This window comes from Lycorma delicatula, chromosome 2 (assembly GCF_047948215.1).
Source record: "Lycorma delicatula isolate Av1 chromosome 2, ASM4794821v1, whole genome shotgun sequence".
Lineage (NCBI taxonomy): Eukaryota > Metazoa > Arthropoda > Insecta > Hemiptera > Fulgoridae > Lycorma > Lycorma delicatula.
Window position 1 is genome coordinate 110,259,839 of NC_134456.1, and position 23,129 is coordinate 110,282,967.

The 23,129-nt window shown below is 30.2% G+C and overlaps 1 protein-coding gene and 1 long non-coding RNA gene across 2 annotated transcripts in view; one reads left to right on the forward strand and one right to left on the reverse strand.

Annotated features, from left to right (window-relative positions):
- The window catches only part of LOC142319114 (juvenile hormone esterase-like), a 48,770-nt gene that overhangs the window by 6,726 nt on the left and 18,915 nt on the right, over nt 1-23,129 (forward strand). The window contains exons 4-7 of the mRNA XM_075356035.1: nt 7,157-7,313; nt 14,283-14,468; nt 18,456-18,655; nt 19,208-19,379. Coding sequence (XP_075212150.1) covers nt 7,157-7,313; nt 14,283-14,468; nt 18,456-18,655; nt 19,208-19,379 — 715 coding nt within the window. The remainder of the gene's footprint in view (nt 1-7,156; nt 7,314-14,282; nt 14,469-18,455; nt 18,656-19,207; nt 19,380-23,129) is intronic.
- Nucleotides 580-22,701, reverse strand: LOC142319115 (uncharacterized). Its single transcript, XR_012755108.1, has 3 exons — nt 22,587-22,701; nt 8,088-8,368; nt 580-876 (listed from the first exon to the last, which is right to left on the reverse strand). It is a non-coding gene; the product is annotated as an uncharacterized LOC142319115 (long non-coding RNA).

Here is a 23,129-nt window from a genome sequence, read left to right on the forward strand (position 1 = left end):
AGTAATATTAAATTTCTGTGGTGAAATGGCAAAAGGTTCCAATTCAAATAGCAATTTAATATTTTTAGTGAACATATTTTTAATTAAAAAACACCAGTTCTCCATTCTAAAGAATGAAAAAAAAGAAGTCTAATGCAAAAATAATGCCATCAATCATACTTTACCAACTTTTCAAAGAAAAGTAGGTTATTACTTTCAGTTGCACAGTAAGATTGGGGAGTGAAGTTAAATTTTCTTTTCCATTTTGAGGTATGTGTGGTATGAAAATAACATTCACTTAAAATGTAATTTCCTTACATTTAAAATTGGCTTAAAAAATAGCATGGTTTTGATGCTTAATTAAAAATATGTTGAAGAAATAGAGGTAAAATGATAAATTCCCAGAAAATATTATATTTTATAATATAAAACTTATATTTAGAAAATACAAAATCTGTTTTGTTTTTTCAAATCAGTAGGTATTTGGAGGTATGTGCAGAGAAATTATAAATATAATTAACCAAACTTAACCTACGCTCACAAATCTTCATTTGCTAGTCAAGGTTAGCAAGCGAAGTGAGAGCAGGTAAATATCTTTTTGAAATAATGCTTTAACATGTTAGTGAATGTTTTTCTGTTTAATAACTGGCTGTTTTACAAGTATTAAGTTAAAAAAAAAATTAATTAGCCGTCAGATTCCAAAAAAGTACACATCAATTTCATTGACATTTTGATACGTTGTTGTAGTGTATCTGAAGTTGTAGATGTGAGAATTTGTTGAAGTTTGGTTGATCCATTCTTGAGTTACACTAGATTGTTACAAAAAATTTGAAATTTTTGTGGCTTTCTCTTTAGAAACCAACTTGATGTGCCTATTACTTTGAGTTTCTCCATCAACTGAAAATTAAAAAAACGAATTTGTTATCAAGTAAATCAGCCTTCCATTTTAGTAACCAAGTAACAGTTTTTAGTCATAATAGCAAGGACTTTTTGTTGTTTTTTTCAGATGAACACTGATGATATGATGATATCATAACAATTTCAACATGTAATTTTTGAGAGGGATTCTCTGATGAAGAGTCGTACATTACTAGTCATACCTTTTACTCAGTATTAAATACAATCCTAAAATGGCTTTTAGCCTTCATGTGTTATCATGTCTCTTGTTCATAAACAATTTTAAATTGATGTTGGAGCCCTGATTTAGAATGCTATATTTTTATATTCACCAAGTTAGATGATAGAAGAGAATTCTGCTTCAATTCAATAGTTGAATATCTAGGAAGTAAATACTGCTGAATATCTAAGATTCATAATGATATGTTACATAATGTTATGTGGCATATTAGTAAAACACCAACTTCATTACTCAAAATGTTGTAAATGAAATTACATTATTCTAAATGTTGAAGTGACTTAAAAAACTTAATTCAAAGCGAAGGAGTTATCATAATGGCTACATGCCAAACAGTATTAATATGCTGAATTGTCTCATATTGTGGTTACAATGAAGTTTTTGCTAAAAATTTTTATGTTGAAGATCATTCTATTATGTCTTGGCAAAAAATTAAAAATATATTGCAGTAAACTGAATGATATCATCTGTTAATTTTCTTGATGATGGCATTGTTATAAAAATATTCATATGTATTATTAAAAGCAAAACTTCAGTAAAACTAAAAGCAATACAGCAGTTACTAAGGGCACAGGTCAGGAGGACTTAAACAGCCATATCAATATCACTCAATCTTCTGACTACTGCGCAGCTGAAATTAATGGGAAACTATGGCTGTTTTATTTCCCAAGAAAATGTAGCTCTCTGCATTTTCATTTAACAAAGATGAAGGTGTCTTCCTTGGTAAAATATTTTAGAGGTAAACTAGTACCCCATTCAGATCTCCAGGTGGGGACTATTAAGGAAGGGGTCACCAGAAAATTAAAAAATAACATTCTACAAGTTGGAGCATGGAATTTTAGAACTCTAAAAAAGGTTGGTAGGTTAGAAAATTTAAAGAGGGAAATGGATAGGATAAATGTAGATGTAATAGGAATAAGCGAGGTTTCGTGGGAAGAGGAAAACGACTTTTGGTCAGGTGATTTTAGAATAATTAACTGAGTGTCAAATAACGGGCAGGCAGGAGTAGGTTTCATAATGAACAAGATAGGGAAGAGAGTAGAGTATTTCAAAAAGCTTAGTGATAGAATCATTGTAATAAGGATAAAATCAAAACCTAAGTCGACAACAATTGTTAACATATATATGCCTACAAGTGCCCATGATGATAATGAGATAAAGTGTATATAAGAAATTTAGAAACAATTAAACACATAAAAGGGGATGAAAATTTAATAATAGTTGGAGATTGGAATGCAAGCATCAGAAAAAGCAAGGAAGAAAATGTTGTTGGTGAGGAAGCAATATATAGATTATACAAACCAGTGTGTAATATTTACGAAAAAGGGGAAGTTCCATCAGACTTAAAACAAGTGTTATTGTCATGATACCAAAGAAAGCAGAGCAGATAAATGTGAAGAATACAGAACAATTAGCTTAACTACTTATGCGTAAAAAATCTTAACTAGAATTCTGTACAGATGAATTGAGAGGAGAGTCGAAGAAGTGCTAGGAGAATACCAATTTGGTTTCAGGAAAAGTATAGGGACAAGGGAAGTAATTTTAGCACTCTGATTAATAGCAGAAGGAAGATTAAAGAAAAACAAACCAAAATACATGGCATTTATAGACTTAGAAAATGCATTTGATAATGTAGACTAGAATAAAATATACAGCATTTACAAAACTTTAGGGTTCAATTACAGAGATAGAAGAACAATTGGTAATATTTAGAGAAACCAAACTGCAACAGTAATAATTGAACATAAGAAAGAAGCTGCAATAAAAAGAGAGTATGACAAGGATGTTCCCTATCATCATTACTTTTTAATTTTTACATAGAACTAGTAGTTAATGATGTTAAAGAACACTTTAGATTTGGAGTAACAGTGCAAGGTGAAAAATAAAGATGCTACAATTTACTGATGATATAGTAATTCTAGTTGAGAGTAAAAAAGATTTAGAAGAAGCAATGAATGGTATGGATGAAGTCTTACGCAAGAACTACCTCATGAAAATAAACAAGAAAACGAAAGTAATGAACTGCAGTAGAAATAATGTAGATGGACCACTCAATATAAAAACAGAAAGAGAAACGATTATGGAGGTAGAAGAATTTTGTTATTTGGAAAGTAGAATTACTAAAGATGGACAAAGAGCGATATAAAATGCCGAATAGCACAGGTGAAACGAGCTTTCAGTCAGAAATGTAATTTGATTACATCAAAAACTAATTTATACATCAGGAAAACATTTTTGAAAGTATATGTTTGTAGTGTAGCTTTATATGGAAGTGAAACTTGGACAATCTGAGTAACTGAGAAGAAAAGATTTTGAAATGTGGTGCTATAGGAGAATGTTAAAAATCAGATGGGCAGATAAAATGACAAATAAAGAGGTGTTGCAGCAAATTGATGAAGAAAGAAGCATTTGAAAAAATATAGTTAAAGAAGAGACAGACTTATAGGCCACATATTATGGCATCCTGGAATAGTCATTGTGATATTAGAGGGACAGGTAGATGGGAAAAATTGTGCAACGTTTGAATATGTAAAACAAATTGTTAGGAATGTAGGTTGTAAGGGGGTATACCGAAATGAAGCAACTGGCACTTAATATGGAATCTTGGAGAGCTGCATCAAACCATTCAAATACTGAAGACAAAAAAAAATTACAGCTAAAATTATTATTCAGTTTTAATTAGTTTACAGCTAGTTAAGAGCACAAGACTAGTTAGTGGTACAAAAATTCATTGTGAATGTTAATGAAGCTCAGATTTTTTAAAGTTAAATCAGTAAAAATAAAACTTCTGTTTTAATAAATGATTTCTTAGCATATCTGTAGCTGATTTAAAAATAAAAAGAACTTGCATCAGGATTTTCATACAGTAAAAATTTAGAAGTTTTTCTCTCTCAGTTCCATTTACATTAATCTGTACACAATCACCATTATTGTGCAATAGAAATGAAAGCCTGGTCACAAAATTGTTATTATATTGTGAGCACGCCACATGTTTTAATAAAAAAATTATTTTCCTTATCGCAATAATAACAAAGTTACTACTGAAAAAATCAAACACAAATTAATAGGCACCAAACAGCATGTTGTAATCTCTCATAGAATTCAGCATAGTGTATCCTCTTAAACCACAGCCTTCATAATATTATTTTAAAGTTAGTAACAAGTAAAAGTAATTAACCTACACCAGATAAGTTTTATTTTATTATTTTGGCAAACAAGAGCTTACAAAATAAATTTCCAGTTTAAAAAAACAAACATTTTTGCATTATGAAGCTTTGTGACATTAATGATACCCTGTCATCTTATGAATTTGATAACATACATGGAAAGCGATTGTGACAAGTCCAGAAATCACATTTTGCTATCTTATGAAATACATTTCTTCTTCTTGTACAAAGAAGCAAAATATTAGATGCTGACTTATCACAGCTGGTCATTATATGACTTCAGCTATTCTACATAGTGTTTAGGAAATAAAATAAAATATAGATACATATCACTTTTGGCCAAATTTTTCCTAAGGAAAAATGACATTAAAACAAGAAGACAAAAAGAGTCATCATAATATATTATATTATGCCAATTTCATTATTCAAAATGTTGTACTTGTCATTCTTGAAACAGTTATTTGTACACAACTAAAACTCTTACAGCTCTCATATTTTACCACCTGATAGATCTTTCTTAGAAAAGTATTCTTAAAGCACCTTTTGCCACCTGACCAGAGATTTATTAACTACAGTTTTTTTTAAGCTCATGCAATAACATTCAATCATTGTAGCAGACACTTCCAATGCATACTTTTACATAATCTTTATTAACAATGTTTGTGGACAAAACGTAATAGATTATAAACAAAAAACTTTTAGTTATACAGATTTCTAATCTGTAATTAAGTAAGCAATGTTTATGGGTTATTTTTCTTTAGTTAAAATATCACTGTGCTATGTTTTGTTTATGGAATACTTATTGAATAAAAAGTTTTAATTATATTTTTCCATTATTCTAATCTTTATCTTCATTTATTGTTTTTTTTCCATTAAACTTCATTCTATAAATAAATTCACTAATCTGAGATGAGTTCTTATATGGCTGATAACTAAATCTGTGTTTGATATTTTGATACTAGCAGATTTCTTTCCAACTTAAAATCTATTCTACCTCATGGAAGTCTGTTTCTTTTACTGGCTATAGGGAATCATATATTGCACATGTCCAACAAAATTAAATGACTTAGGTAGCCAATGTCAATTTTTGCTGCAGCCTGTAGTTTGTTTAGTTAAGACAGTAAAAATTGTTGGCTAAGAATAAAAACAATCTTGCAAATTATAAAATTCTCTTCTTCAGACAGATGATCTTGAATTAAGTGAATATAAAAGTTCAAGAAAACATAATTATTTAAAGTTCTTGAAATAGAATTTTTAGAAATTTCTGAGTACAGTGTTATATTTTAAAAACTTATGATTATAGAAAAATAAAGTAGTAAGGTACAAATATTGAACTGGGAGTAAAAGTAAAGTGATAAAGAGAACCATCATAATGTCATGAATTCACAATCAGTATTCATATAACCATCAGAAGTCACATTTCAACCACCGTCAGAAATCATGCATGGGATATGAAAAATCACATTATCACAAGTGATAAAAAATAAATAAATAATCTAAAGTATGTACTTGATAAATAATCTCTGTGGCATGTATCAAGTAGATGAACTTTCATTTATGTTTATGGAAGGCCCCCTTTCTTACAGTTTTTTTTTTAGACAAATAAAGTTAATATTTTATTAAATACAAAATGATTGATCAATCATATCTGATATGCTGCATGTAAATAATGAAAAATATAACTAGCATTTTATAAGTAAATATTGCTGTTTATTAAAAATAAAAAATTATTAATTTGCTTAGTTTTTTTTAAAAACCGTCTGTACTTGGTTTTGAAAGCTACACAGTTACTGTCTTTCCTGAAAGTTTTGCCAATGTTTTATGACTGTTGGTTAATGTCCTATATTTTCTGTAACTAGCTGTGCTTTTCATTGTCCTCTAAATTTTATGTAATGTCTTATCTATAAGTTTGTGTTGATAGTTTATAATGTGTGTCAGATGTTTTGTTGCATTGTGTTGTTCTTTAGGTAGCTTAGAAAGTATGTCATTAGGTGTAGAATAATGTGTAAAAATGCTTCAAGTTTGTCCTGTATTATAGTTATTTGTTGTGTTGTGGATAAATCTATGTTATAGTAGGTTTTCTGTGCTGCCTTTTCTATAAGATTATAAGTTCTCATAGAGTCACCCTAAAACATTTATCTATTTTGCTAATACCCAGTGTAGAGATGAGAAAATATACAAGTTATTTACACTGATGAGCACAGCAAACAGGATTTTATAAAATACATTCCAATGATTCTACTAAATAGTATGTCAGACATATTAGACACAAATTCAACCACATATCACACATACACAATAGAAATACACTACAACTGAAAAATAACATGATACAAAGATATTAACTGCATTATGCAAATTTTACACATGGCACATAAAGAATAAATCTTAACAACTCTGAACAATATTAAATACATTAATTAAAACAAAAACAGTATATTAAACAAGCAAACAAATAGATTAAATATTCTTCAATTGTTTATATACTTAAGAAGTTTCTTAACCTTATTAAAACAGAAAAAACTGTTATAATAGTGCTATCAGATAAAAAATATGTTTATTCCAAAAGGATTCAAATAAAAAATTTAATTTATTTAAGACTGTTTATATAAATTGCTATACAATAGAATTTACCTGGAATAAATACATTTAAATAAAGAATATATAAGAAAATTAAACTTCATAAGGTTGGATATAGCCTGCTTGGGTGTTTTCCTCCTGTCTGTAGACTACACTTTATTACTCATGCATTTGAATAATAGTCACTTTATTGTGACTTCACTAAACTCTCTATAATCAACTTATTCTTGAGTAGAGAGTGATGACAGGAAAATTATCTTATTTATTAATCAGTATATATTTTTTTCTTTATTAGATTTTAGAAAAAAGAGTTGATAGCTATCCTGTGATGGTATGGATTCATGGTGGTGGATTTACTATAGGCAGTAGCAGTGAACATTTTCAAGGAGCTGGTTTGTTAATAGAACATGGAATAGTGTTGGTGACTCTTAACTATAGATTAGGTGTTCTTGGTATGAAAAATTCAATTTTTTTTTATAAATATATCAATCATACTGGTAATCATTCTTTTCACATCCATATCTCTCCTTCTAGTGAATAATTATTTCTGTAGATAGATAGAAAATTCTAAGTATCAGGACAGAATTGGGGAAAATGGATGGATCGGTGGAACAGTTTTATATAAAAATTTAATTTCCTGCAGCAGTAAATATTAGGAATTTGTAGTTAAAAGTTCACTACAGAATCTAATAATTATGCCCAGTATTTATTTTTTCACTACAGTTATCTTAATTTCTTTTGTATGATTAGAAATTTGTTTAGTAATGTTGAAAATAATACCAAACCTGACCGAAATTTGAACCCAGAACGTTCCAGATGAAAGCCAGGGACAACATATCACAGAGATCAGCTTAATGCATATTATAAACCTTGTTTACTGCTTTTTGCTTTTCTTCATATCTTAAAAAATCAATTTGACTTTATACTTATTAGTTGCAATTTTTCATCTTCTTACAGAAAAGGGTTCAGAATATTTTTTATAATAGTTTAGCTAACAGATTCTGTCTAAGTAATATTTGCTGTTTTATTACACAATTAAGTAATCTTATTTTGTGTAAGTAAATCTCCTTTTACATAATTTCTCATTAGTTTTAATAAATACAAATATTTTAAATAGTGTTCAAGAAAGGTTAATGAAAATAGTTAAACATCAAATTTCAGCTTGACTGAACTTACTATGCAACACACAATTCACCATCCTGATCTCTGTAGGGGAAGACACCTACCTGCCTTGTGATGATCCCGATCGCCACACCATCTCCTTCATTCCTTAATGGGCTTTACTAGAGATCGTGTTTTACACCCTTAAACCTGATAACACATCACAGTCATCAGTTTGACTTCTGTCAGAATGCCACCGATGCACATGCCTCGGCAAAAATTTCCATGGTGTTTTTAAACAACTTACTATCACCTTTGTACAGCTTCTTCCAACTATGACCACCAACCACAACTTACAACCATCAAATTAACAGATTTGTGAAAGTGCGATCCCTGCCATGCATTCCTGTAACAGTGAAGATGTCACACAAAAAGTCTTCCCATATCTAACTTTAATTACACTATGCATTCAGATCATTATGTAATCGAGGAGTCCTTAAACACCAAAAATACTATTCTCATACCAGCTAAACAAGTGTTGATCACAATGACAATTTTGTCTTACAATTTACTCAAGATCTCTTGATTTACTCAAATCAAGAAAAAATTCACTAATTTAAAGAGCTTCTAATGAAAACATGCCTATTTCTCTCTGCTCTGTTCTGCTTTCAGAAGTGAGATTAATACCTACACCTTTCCACTCTGCAACTCCATCACAGAGTACTCAACATATTCATTCTCATCCTAACAGTGAATATCTCACCAAACCGGGGATTAGGGCCAAATGAGAAAAAACCCTGTCACCCAGACAGACTTAGGTTGCTATTCCATCCATACATCCATAACAACATAAGATTACCCATCCTCTGCAGAGCTAAGAATCTCAAGAATACAGCAACTATGTTCCAATCCCTTTCAACCAGAATTGATCCTCGCAAGCTCACTAATTACTTAGGTATGTTCAGTTTCATATCTGGGGCAGACAAATAAGACATGGCGTACATCACCGTGGCCCTTCACTCCAGACACAAGCCTGAATTAATTAAACCATATCTGGCCAACCTATGTCAAAAAGCACCATAACCAGAAAGAAACTGTGTAATACGTCAACTGGGGAAAATCAACCTAACAACCTGCATCTTTTCACATTAGGAAAAATATCATGTGTTTAATGGCCATTAAATGATTCGTCCACCTGACCTGTCATAAATGGAAACCCTGGTCATCTATTTGTTTTATGTGCTCTGAGCTAAGTTGGTCTACCTTCTAGGCATCATAGCATGATGCATAGTAGGTAGCTCTTCTAGGCGCTCAGTTGCAAGAATATCAATGAGCTTAGTGCCATAAATAAAACGGACCACCTCTCAAGAGACAGTCCTACAGGCACTAGTCATGATAACAATAGGAGATGTTAGGCTCAACAAAATACTCTTACAACATTTGTCACTTCATTTGATGAGCCCAGACAGGTGGAAACTGGTGCAGCAGGTGAACTGCTCTCCAAACACCAAAGAAAATATTTAAAACCTTTTTGGTTGCATATAAAAGTGCTTCTTGAAATCAAAGATTCTCATCAAGGATAACACCTAAATACTTATGCGCAATATATAACTAATTCAGTGAGCTGTCATTGATACACAAGGTCATTGTGTAACAGCCAGTCTGCCCTTGAGCTACATATTGTTGTTTTCTCTGGGCTAAACACCATCTTATGTTGAAAATTCCAAAAGTGAAGTATCTTGCAAGCCTGAATGCCCTGAATTTGATCTCATTCGTTAAATAGGAGATGTTAGGCTCAACAAAATACTCTTACAACATTTGTCACTTCATTTGATGAGCCCAGACAGGTAGAAACTGGTGCAGCAGGTGAACTGCTCTCCAAACACCAAAGAAAACATTTAAAACCTTTTTGGTTGCATATAAAAGTGCTTCTTGAAATCAAAGATTCTCATCAAGGATAACACCTAAATACTTATGCGCAATATATAACTAATTCAGTGAGCTGTCATTGATACACAAGGTCATTGTGTAACAGCCAGTCTGCCCTTGAGCTACATATTGTTGTTTTCTCTGGGCTAAACACCATCTTATGTTGAAAATTCCAAAAGTGAAGTATCTTGCAAGCCTGAATGCCCTGAATTTGATCTCATTCGTTAAATAGGAGATGTTAGGCTCAACAAAATACTCTTACAACATTTGTCACTTCATTTGATGAGCCCAGACAGGTGGAAACTGGTGCAGTAGGTGAACTGCTCTCCAAACACCAAAGAAAACATTTAAAACCTTTTTGGTTGCATATAAAAGTGCTTCTTGAAATCAAAGATTCTCATCAAGGATAACACCTAAATACTTATGCGCAATATATAACTAATTCAGTGAGCTGTCATTGATACACAAGGTCATTGTGTAACAGCCAGTCTGCCCTTGAGCTACATATTGTTGTTTTCTCTGGGCTAAACACCATCTTATGTTGAAAATTCCAAAAGTGAAGTATCTTGTAAGCCTGAATGCCCTGAATTTGATCTCATTCGTTAAATCTCCTTTAACCAGCAAAAGCCCATCTTCTGCATAAGCAACGACGTGGCATCCACTGGGTAACCTCAATCACATCAAAGAATTGATTTAACAACCCAGAGCAGGGGTCCTAAAAATTACCCTTTAGATAGGGTCTTTCCTACTTCTGAGAAACCATCTTAAAGAATTACATCTTGATCTCTGAAATAAATATATAACACATTCAGCTCATTCTGCATACAATCATGCTTCTGCAGCTGAAACAGGGCAGAGGGCCACCACAGATTATTAAAATCTCCTGATATGTGCAAAATGATACCTAAAACATACTCATCTCACTAGAAGAAGCAATGTTCATAACCTTAATATCTTCTTTTGTGCCCCTGCCTGGGAAAAAACCATATTGATCATCCATCAACAGCTTTCTAAAAACCTATCACTAATATAATAAACAAAACCTTCTCAAAAATCTACACAATTTCCCATCCCAACGCCGTAGGGGAAGACACCCACCTTGTAACATTACTGGTCGCCACACTACCCCCTCTGTTCCGAGCCCCGAGGGGATTTACCAGAGGTTGTCTTTAGACCCTCTAACTGATTACATCTCACAGTCATCAGCCAGGCCTCAGTAGGGATGCCACCGATGTAACTGACTCAGCAGACATTTGCATCAGTAAAATACAAATCAAATTTTGCAAATACAAATCACATAGAACTCAAATGGACATCTTCACATCCAACCTAACATGAATTCCTCAAACTAATTAACCGAGACCGCGGACCCCGTGAATAATCTAAATTTGACAACACCGTTCGTGACTGCAAATGCCTCAGAAAATGAACGAGTTTTAAGTCAAATCAGTGCTACACACTCATAACAATCAAAATTATGTTTTACGCAACATAGAAATTCAGACCTACACCCAATAAGTCGACCAAATAAGGTCACCTAACAAGAGGAACGTAACCCCATTCTGTTCCGTGCAGGAGCCGGGGACAAACCCCACACTCTCACCCGATTCAATACTTCCTTGTATGAAGTAAAGGTTAAAATTAGTTCTGTATTACAACTAGTGAGAACACTCACAAAAAGTAGCACTTTCGAGAAGTTTTTTACATCACAAGCTTAAAGTTATCATAAAATCAGGAATTACGCATGAAGGACCTAATGCTATGAAAGTACTAGCCCTATTTCTGTGGTAATCCGCAGTCGATAATACGCAATTTACGATTGGTCTCACCCCCTCGTTGCGCAGCTCTTCTGAGTCGATTCATAGACTGCTTCATTGCTATCAGATATACGTTCCCGGCCAGTGCCTCTAGGAATGGCGGCTTCAGCTGCCGCCACCACCGCAGAAGTGAAAATTTCTGCCAGGACATCTAATGGCAGGCCGTCAAGGTCTTGAGAAAAAATCTCCAATCATGCAATTTACCAACCAAATAGACGAACCCTGTTTAAATTTATAATCACTCGATAGAGCCATGGCAGTCCTAATGTAAATTACACAAGCATATTCTCTCTCGATTCAAAATGAATTTGTAGTTGAGCCTTGTCTTCGATGTGAAGGCTTGAACCATACCTTTTTTAAACGGAATTGGCTGCTGTGGTTATAAGTCTACAATTCTATTTTTATGGATGAACACAACTAAACAGGTTATTTTTTTACTAAAAACAAAAGCACAACAGGATGCTGAAATGTAGCTAATTATAGAAAACATGTACAGAGTTTTGCAGAAAATCTGTAAACGCATAAATTAAAATAAAACTAATTTTCAATGTGTATTACACAAAATAGTGATTGCAAAAGGCCCCTCAAACAGAAGAATAATTAGCTATAATAGAAATAAAATCCATGAACAAAAAATACAACCAAACTAAAAATAGTAATAAAAACATTGCGAAATTACAAGTAGCATAATTTTTGAGTAAAGTACAACCATACAATGTAATATGTTACATTAAAAGAAACTAGATGTGTAGAAGGGACTACCATGTACATACTATAAAACTTTCCCCAGCATTATTTACCTACAAGCAACTTATTTATCATGACTTTGACTACACTGGCATTTTCTCCATCATTTTCTTATCTAGGGTTGTGCATCCAATTTGTGATACCATTTTGTAAGTAGTCTTCCAGCTAATTATTTGATTCATAAGAAAGCACATATAGTTCTGAAAAGAAATTCCAAAATATCTTACTATACATTATTCTATTTTACAAAAAAATTTAGCTTGTTTTGATTGCATTAAATAGATATTCTTTGGAAGTTTTGAAATATTTGCTTTTGGAGCTAGAATAAACTATCAACAATTTCAAAACTGCAAGAGCTATATATATTCATATAGCCAATAATTTTATTTTGTTTTTTTTTAATTTAATATGTTCTAGTATATTAAAATACTTATTTCGTCTTTCTAATTTCTTTTGATTTATTTTAAATGTAATAAATTTTTAATTAGCAAACAATAAACCATAAGAAACTTCAGAGAAGTCATGCGTCTTAAAGCTAGTTGACTTTATTACCAGTGTTTATATCTTATCAGTAATATTGAAGCTCAATACATCATAACAGTAAAAAATTGAGAGTGATCTTATTTTATTCTATAATTACCTTAGTATTAGCCTACACAATTCATTTCATTAATGAAATTTGTTTTAAAAAATTAAAGAAAGTTTCTCTTTTTGACTGCTTGTTAACAACCATGTGAAATACTTAAAAATATTCTAAAATATGCATTATTAACTGCCTAATTATTATAAAATATAATTTGGTTATTTAGACAATATTGTTGGCGGCTGGCAAAGTTAATTTGGCAATTAACAAATTCCACCCACACACAGCATGGATATAAGCTTTCAAACTTCAGAAGGATATAACTTTGCATTTCAAAAGTATATTCAAAGATTTTATTTCAGAGAATAGAAATAGCTAGCTGTACATTCCAAGGTGATCTTTTCTGCAATTTTTGTCTCCCCTTAGCAGTGTGTGTAGAACTGCATGCAACATCTGCCCAACTTCATATGAAATCAAATAGGACCATTGGAGTTAATATATCTACTAGTAGCAGTAAGATCCTTGTTACTTATTGCTAAGTACTTTTTCACACCAATTAAAAATGAAGATTTTGGACTGTCTAAGCCAGGGATGGGTATTCTTCAGTAAAGACATATTTCTTCTTTCCTCATAAACTTACCTGCACTGACAGAAAGATAAGCTATGGTAAAATAATTCTAGACCAACCAGAGATGTTTTTTATGTTGCTTAAAAAGTTAGTCTGCTATTTTATTTCCAAATAAGATCTTGTACCAGGTACCTTCATTTTATAAATTTTGTTTTGATTAACTAATTCTTTAAAGTGTATAAGATTGTGCTGACATCATTGACTCACTTGATTATAAAGCTGAGCTTTAAAGGTACTTGGTTGTTCAATAAAATATTGATGATCACACTCCTTTTGCTTCTTTCTAATAGTTCTATTACATTATATCATTTTTTTGTCCATGTTGCCTATTAACTTATGAAATCACATAAATATTTATAGTTATATCACTGAAACTGGATGTAAAGTTGTTGCAGTTAAATGTGTAACGATGACATTTTTCTAGTAATTATAAGTAGTATTTTTTTTTTTATAGAATTTTTACTATTATTCTGTAATTATTTTTAAAAATGTAAATTTATTTAATAAAATTTTATTAACAACTTAGCAATTATTAGGTACATTAGTTGTGCAACAAGAACAAACTACAACATCATTAATTAATCATTAAATAAGTGCATAACTTTACTGTTTTTAGGATTTTTAAACACTTTAAACAAGAATGCGCCAGGAAATTCAGGACTGAAGGACCAATTATTAGCATTAAAGTGGGTAAAAAATAATATACACAATTTTGGAGGGGATCCAAATAAAGTTACAATTTTTGGTGAAAGCGCTGGCTCTGCTTCAGTACAGTATCATACCTTATCTCCACTTTCCAGAGGTAAAAAAATAATTATTAATTAATTAATTTTATATAATTATAAGAGTATGTCTAAAATTGAATAACTAATTATATTAAATATTATAATAAAAATAAATATTAGGCTCTATGTACAGTTTAAAACTATATAAAAAAGAGCATCTGTTAAAATACATTGTCTTGAAGAAGTTTTCTCATTATTAGGAAAAATTTCTTATAAAAATATCTATTATAACAAAATATATTAAATTGTTTTAAAATTTAAATCAATCAAACTGATATTTTCATTTATTATATGTGATTTTATGATAATTTTAAGCTTGTGATGTAAAAAAACTTCTCGAAAGTGCTACTTTTTGTGAGTGTTCTCACTAGTTGTACCTTTACTTCATACAAGGAAGTATTGAATCGCAAAAAATTTCAGTCTTCAGATTTCAATGAAAATATACATTCTGACCATCTCTGAATCCATTTTGACTAGTTTTGGTGTGACATCTGTACGTACATATGTATTTATGTACTTATGTATCTCACATAATTCAAAAATAATTAGCTGTAGGATGTTGAAATTTTGGATTTAGGACTGCTGTAACATCTACTTGTACACCTCCCGTTTTGATTGCAATTGACTGAACCAAAAGTGTCCAAAAAAGCCCAAAATCCAAAAATAATTGGATTTTGGACGTTTTCTTAACTGCAGTAATAAGCACTCATTGAGAGCTTTTCAACGATAAGTGGTACTTATTTTCATTGGTTCCAGAGTTATAGCCAAATGAACTTTTAATTAATGAAATATTTGGATCTTAGAATGGGAATGCACATCGATTTGAATCAGACTTCATCTCATTTTTTTTATTTATTCTTTTAAACTTTTTTTTAAATTTAAATATATTGATTTATTAATAATTATTATTAACCTGTGATTGTAAAAAAAATTACAATAAATAATTCAATAACAACAATAAAAAAAAAGTATGAAAAGAAATCAGAAGTTGAAATAAAAAGTGAAATAAAATTTTATGTACTTTTAAAAACGTGTATATGTAATTTAATAAGCATTATTACATATGTGTATATGCAATAGACTTGGTGAGACATCTGATTATTTAATATTAATTGAAAATTATAATTTAGAAATGTATTATTTTTGGATTTTCTAGTTTAATTTCTGTTTAATTATTCTGGAATTTCTGTTTAATTTTATCTACATTAAAGTTAACTATACAGTGAATAAAAAATAGGCCCTCACAAGAACAACATGCGCACTGAGGTATACATGCCCGACCTAAAAGATAAAAATTTTTTGTAATAAATTACAAAAAATTTTTATCTTTTAGTTCATTACTCCTCTGATATTGTCGGACAATATTCTCCATAATTTTGGGGTTGATCATCATTTCATTTATTTGTTTTTTATTGCCAATCATTTAATCGCTCTTTGGTTGATATAATTCTTCTGATCTTAATTTGTGTACACGTTCTCTAGTTTTCAAATTTTCTCTCTCTTTATACTCATCATTTTCTCTTAATTTTTTTTATTCTTTACATGGTCTTAATGTTTACTTCCTCTTTATATTTATTATCTTCTCTTAATCTTTTTATTTTTTTTTTGTTTTAACATTTTCTTCCTCTTTGTATTTATCATCTTCTCTTAATGTTTTTATTCTTCACATTTAAAAAAAATATATATGTAATTTAATAGACATACAAGGAAGTTATGTGGTGCCCACATCAGATTTTTAATATCTGTTTTAATACATAATTTTGCTATTTTCAGTAGTGCAAACTATTTGATACATTAATATTATCTTATGTAGTTAAAAATTAAGTAAACTATAATTATATTTAAATTCTATTAAATAAACCACCTAGTACAGAATACTGAGATAAGATATATCTTACCATAATTTACCCGCCCAATAATAGAAAGGTACAGCACCAAGGGACATTGTCCAGGCTCTGCGATCTATAGGGAGAAATATTGAAACTCCTGCCATTCTTGCATTCCATTACCTTCATTTTTCATGAAAGTACTTTTGCGAATCCCGCATCTTCAGTCATTATTGAAATAATATCGTTATTGCATGAGAAAAATATAAAAATAAGATCATTAAAATTATGATAATAATTATATAATAATATCTCAATATTCTGTACTAGTAATAATTATTATAATATAAAAAGACTTATATAAATAACTACTTTATTTTTCAGAATTTATATTAACACTAACACTAATTAAATAAAGATTCATTTATATATTTAAAAGTACTGAGTAATGATTAAAAAAATAATTTGTGTTTAATGTTTGGGTACGTAGTCTCTGAAAACCGTGAAAAGGTATAGTTTAAGATGTATAATTCAAATTTTAATTATTATTGAGGATATTAGAGTATTTTATTGTATGAATAATCTACTTAATGTCAATTGTAACAGGATTCAAATCTTATGATTTTTTTTTTTTTTTTTTGAGAGACATTAGCAACTAAATTGCACTTTACTACATATAAATATTTTAGAACCTAGCTAGCAATTCAACTCAGAATCTTCAATGATGCAAACACGTATCCTACTCTACTGCCTGTTATCAAAGTAGTGTCTAATTACCTTAAATAAATAGTACCGTAAGTATTTACAATGTCACATTTAAAAAATAGGAGTGTAAAATTTACATTTATTACAAAATTATTTTAAACAATCCACATCTCTTATGAACTTACACTAAATGAACTTTGTGAGTATCTTTCCATGTGCTCTTGTACAGTAGCACAGTTTTTGTTGTTGCCCAATTAACACCCTCTTCAACCAATCTATATTGTATGACTGTATGCTGGGTCAACAAATTTAAAGCAATGATTTTGTAGAAAAAATTAAATTTTTTCTATCAAACATCATTTGTTTGATATGCCTGGCATGAGTTGAAGAAAAACATTAGGGAGGAAGTAATACAGCCATTGCTTGTTTCATACACTACAATCAACAAAACTAAATCTGTAATCTGGTAAGCAACTCCAGAGTATATTATATATTAATTGTAGAATTAACTAATGTTTACATATTATATATTCATTAATTTTTATTCATTTAACAAAATAAAAACCTATAAAGTGGTATTTTGTTAATGTATAAGTACCATTCTGAATGCCCAAATGTTGATGTTAATAAAAATAGTTTGGATAAACAGTAGCATAGCATATTGGATGGAGTAAATTTGTTAAAACAATAGAACAGAGTTGTACAGAGAAGGTTCTGGTTGTAAAAAAAAGATAGAAAGAAAATTTTTGAGACTTTTTGAATAAATGGGTAGTAATGGGTAATAAATAATAAATGGTAATAGTAACGGGTAATAAATCTCTTCCCTACTGGGAAGAGATTTCACAAAATACAAATAAATTATACCTACTATAATCTTAATTATATGCATAACCTTAGTAATATTAATACAGTGGTTCCCAAATACTTGTAATATAAGTAATATTGGGATAACCAATAAATTCATTGCTATCTATTTGCTGCTGTTAGATGAAGTATATAAAAACAAGTAATGTTTATTAGTAATCGATTAAACATTTCAAATCAAATACCTTATGATCACATTCTAAATATGTTACACTTTCTTTAAAAAATAAAAAATTATCAGTAACAACATCCCAGTGCATCAATGATAATTAAGTGTAACTGATGTTTTGATGTAAATTAAAAAAAATTGTTTGGCTTGTTTTATCATACTTTAATTTTTAATACTTTTCACTATCCACCATCATGGAGTATAAGGTCATTGTTTATATAAATCATATGAATTAATTTTCTTCACGTTGCAATGATGACTGGAATAACAGATGAAAATTATGACACCAAAATATCTCTAAAAGAGGGAAATTTTGTGGTACCATACTTGTTTTTAATTTTTTGATGTTTTCTTCATTAGTTCTTTATTAATTTGTTTCTATATGCTTTATTATTTGTCAGGTTTTACCTTATTATATATGTATATTTTTAATGTTTTAGGGCTTTTTCATAGAATAATAATGGAAAGCGGCAGCGTATTGAATCCATGGGCATTCACTGAAGACCCAAAAGATTGTGCTTTTCAGTTGGGTAAAATACTAGATTTTAATGGTACAGATGAAATTGATTTGTTTAAATATTTATTAAATGTTCCTGCAGAAAAACTAATTTTGACTCAGAACAAAATGGTAGATTATGAGGTGATTAATTTTACAATGGTTACAATTAGTTTTTATTTATGCAATTATCTAATATGCGATTTATCAAACTTCCATAACTTTAATTATAAATGCAGATTGAAAACAAAAACATATCAATAACTTATTCTAGTGTCAACTACAAAAAAATAAAAAATTTAAAGAAGATTTTAAAATTATTTTAAATGCAAGATTAATATTAATTCAACATTAAATGCAAATCAATATCAAGATAAAAAAGCTAGTGGTTTGTTGGAGAAATGCTTCAGTTGAAGGAGTAATAATTATAGAAAAGCAATTAAATAAAAAAAACATACCTTATTTATAAATAAACTATCTTATTTATAGCCATCTCTTATTTATAATATAAATATACTCATAAAGGATATACTTATATCTAAACAGCTAGAATTATTTTGTCATTCATTTTACCAAGGCTATGAATTTTTATTTCTGATGCAAAGATAAGTTTAATTTGTACTGATACCTATTATTTTATAATAAGTAAATTCATTAAAGAAAATTGTTTGTATAAAAATATCTAAATTTTTTCAGAAATCTAAACAGTGCTTAGATTTTCCATTTCTACCAAGCATAGAAATGGAAGGAACTGGCAACAATTTCTTAACAGAACACCCTAGAACACTCTTAGAACGAGGAGAATTTGCACATATCCCAGCAATTATTGGGCTCAACAGCAAGGAGGGACTTTTAATGTTATTAATGCGTATGTGTTTTTGTGTTTCTCATTTCTAATTCATTAATTAAATAAATTGTTAATAATCCAATCAAACCTACATATACACAAAAATAAAACTTTTAATTAAACCAAACAAATAACAAATTCTTAATCAAATAAACAGATGAGTAGAAAACTACTACAAAAAACATCTTGTTTGAAAAAAATTACTTTCACAAATATTAATTTAATTCACTTCAGCATATATAGAAATTTTAAGCTTCTGTTTTTATATGACATCGTCAAACTCAAAAAAAAAACTTTGTACCTACAAATTAATGTACAATTTCTGTAGTCTTGAAATTTGAGGTTCCATCTATGAACTGAATCCTTATTTGGCTTTCTGTTATAGTTCTGTCTCTTTTGATCTAAACATGACTTTGTTCAACATGGCCTTCTCCTTTATAATTAATATAAACTAGAAATGTGAAATCTCTTGATCCAGATTCAACTTCTTAAGAGTATTTGAAGAAATATGTATACCTAGAATTTCATAGTTAGCATCTGTGCCAAAATTATAATTTTTATATAAAAGCTTAGAAACACCTGCAGGAATTACAAAATTCATGATTTTGTTATACTTTTTACTTGTACAAAGTACATATACGTTTTTACAAGTACTCTGAACTTTTTATACTTTTCCTTGATTTTGTTTTATACTTTTAGAGGTGTTTAAGGAAGAAATGCCAATTATTTTCAGATGTTGTTAGAAATTACATTCAGAATGGAATTCTAGCTTATAGACACTTGGATAGTAAAATTTTCGACTTTCTAATCTAGTTTCATTAATTTAGGGATTAATTTTAGGGAAATCCCTAAGATTTATTTTCATAGAATTTTAAAGATATCTTGTTGAATTTCAGCTACTACCTAAATTTTACAGCCCAGCTTGATGTTATGTTATTCCAACTCTTCATATGCAGTACCATTAACTGAATCCCAATAACCGATCACATGAACAACACAGGCATACAAATATCAGTAAAATTATTTCTTTATTTAACAAAAATTTTGTTAGAACAGATTTTATGTTGTACTATATTTACATAATGTTGTGTCATGCTTAGTGGTTTAAATCTGGCTGATTATAAGCTGTTTGACCCGATTTCTGATATACCATCAAGCAGGGCTACTTTGGGTCACTTTTTCATGTATTCACTAACTCTTCCATTATTAAAAAATATAATATATGGATTTTCAACATCCAAATTGAGTTTTAACCAATTAACTTGATATAAAAAAGGTAAACTGTATTGTTTTAAAAACATATTTTCCTTTTTTTTACTATTTTTAAAGTTTTGGAACAAAGTAACCCCTGCTTGGGGCTCCTTTGGTCCATTAATTAATTTCATATAAATTGAATAGATTTAAAATATTGGACTATTGCATCCATTGCATAAGCATCTGCTAATAAATTGACACTGCAAATTAGCAAAAAAAAAATGTTTTTATCGTATTGAAACACAATAAACCAATTCTAAATATGAAAAACAATATCTCAAAACTTGTCCTTTTTCTTATCAATTTTATCAATGCTAAACTTTTCATTCTAACTCATAATCAGCCATCTCAGCAACATTGAAGTGTTCTCGTTTCATTAGCTTGGGAGGGTTGATTTTTTTCTTGATGTCAGTCCATTTGTAAACAAGAAGATTCTTTTTATCGGGCCATTTCCAGGACTTTTTGGTCTTGGTCATGCCTGCATATTTGACTATGATAAAATCATCTTCTTCTAAATTACTTTTTAGAGACTCTGGTTCCAGAAGATCTTCTTTGCTAGGCCCACTGGAACTAACATCTTCTTCAAAATCTTCAGATTAACTTTCATAAAAGTTGGAACCGTCATCAGAACGACTGCGGTCATGGAGACTGTAAGAACTGGAGTAATCAGATTCAGTTGTGTTTGATTTCTACATGGGCGCCCTCTTTTCGGCTTAGGCATAAATGTTGGTACTCCTTCCAAGTACATATCATTTGCGCTCAATTCATCAAACAATTTTGAAGACACACTTTTGCCAGCTGACACATCCAATTTTTTTATTTTCTTATTAGGCCCTTTTTTGGTCACATCCTGCATTTTTCTGCAAGGTTTTGCAAGAAACTGTCTCCTATCAGTTCTTTTAGAGGACTGCTTATGTCCTTTTGAGGTAAGTGTTCCAGAACTTTGGTTCTGTCAACTGGTATGATACCTATTTTTTTTAACCCAGATGTCATATTTTTCAACCAGCTGTTTTAAGAGTTTAGGAAACTGATCCTTGGGCAAGTTTGTGCCCAAGGATCTGGCTTGTTTTTTCATTCCAAAAAATCAATATTTTACGCCACTCTCTTTTCATAGGACCATAGTAGGGAACATCCAATGGCTGGGTGAGGTGAGTAGAGTTTGGGGGTAGGCACACAAACTATATATTGTTTCCCCCACATGCTTTTAAAACTGCTAGGTTGATATGGGAAGTTAAATTATCTCCTATCACAACCTTGACTCTGGGCAGCTTTTTCAGTCAAGGAAGCAGGGATGAGATAAACCAATCTTCGAATGTCCCCATACCAAACCAACCACTTTTGAATATATTATACCTACATACTGCAGGTCCACCCTCTATAACCTGTACACCACAAGCGTTCAGACTTGTACACCACTTAAGGTGGTAACATGTCTCCAGCTCAATTTTCACAAAACATTAGTGAGGTTCAAGATTTTGTAGACTTCATAATGCATGCTACATACTTTAGTCCTCTTTTACAAATAACCTTACTTGACCATGGCCCATCTTGTAGATTTGTCTCATCATAGTTCCAGATATTTTCATCTGGTACATCATTGAGGACAGTTAATAAGTTGTCAAAATAATCATTGACTACTTTTTCATCAATAGCAGCTCTTACTCTTTTATGTTGTTTGCTGCATGCACTGTTAAGTTTGGGTGGCATTTTCTAAACAATGCTGCCCAATCAGGTCCTGGGAAATTGTTTTTAAAGTTATTAACTGCATGTCCCTGTTTATCAAGAAAGCAATTGAGTATCTCAAATCAGTATCAGTAATTGGAAATCAAAATTTGCCAACTTGTTGATATGAGCCTCAAATGAACATTCTTCTTCTTCTTGAGAAAACACTTTGGGATGGCTATGTTTTTTTACCTCATTTGTTTTAAGCTTATTTATTATTGTACTTCTGGATATATTATAATACTGACTTACATCTCTTTGTGTTCTTACTCTACTTCTTATGTCCATCAATCAAGCTTGCATGGTCTCAGCATTGTAATTGGCATACTTTCTCAAACCTGCCTTTCTTTTGTAATTTCTCGTCATGATGTCCTCAGTAACTGTAACAAAAACAACTACAATAACATTTTATAACAGTAACATTTGAAAAAAAATGTTAAAAACATTTTTTAAAAGATTTGATGGCAAAAAAAAGATACTTATAAATAGCTGGAGCTACTTTGGTCATGGCACAAAGTAGTACCTAAAACTAGTTTTTAGGTTATGTTTGTGAAAAACTTAATATTTACTGTCAAAACAAAAGATTTAAGAAAAAAACATGATCACACATTAGTTAAACAGATTACTAAAGGTAATATTTTGACACTTATCTTATTTTTAATTCGTTTACAGATTGTAACACAGGAGAAAGTTTGGTGAGTAAAAATCTTCACATGTAAACAAATGTTTGAAAAACTACAGGTTTGCCACTAACAAAAAATTAAATTTACCCCAAACTGTTCATTTACCCTCAAG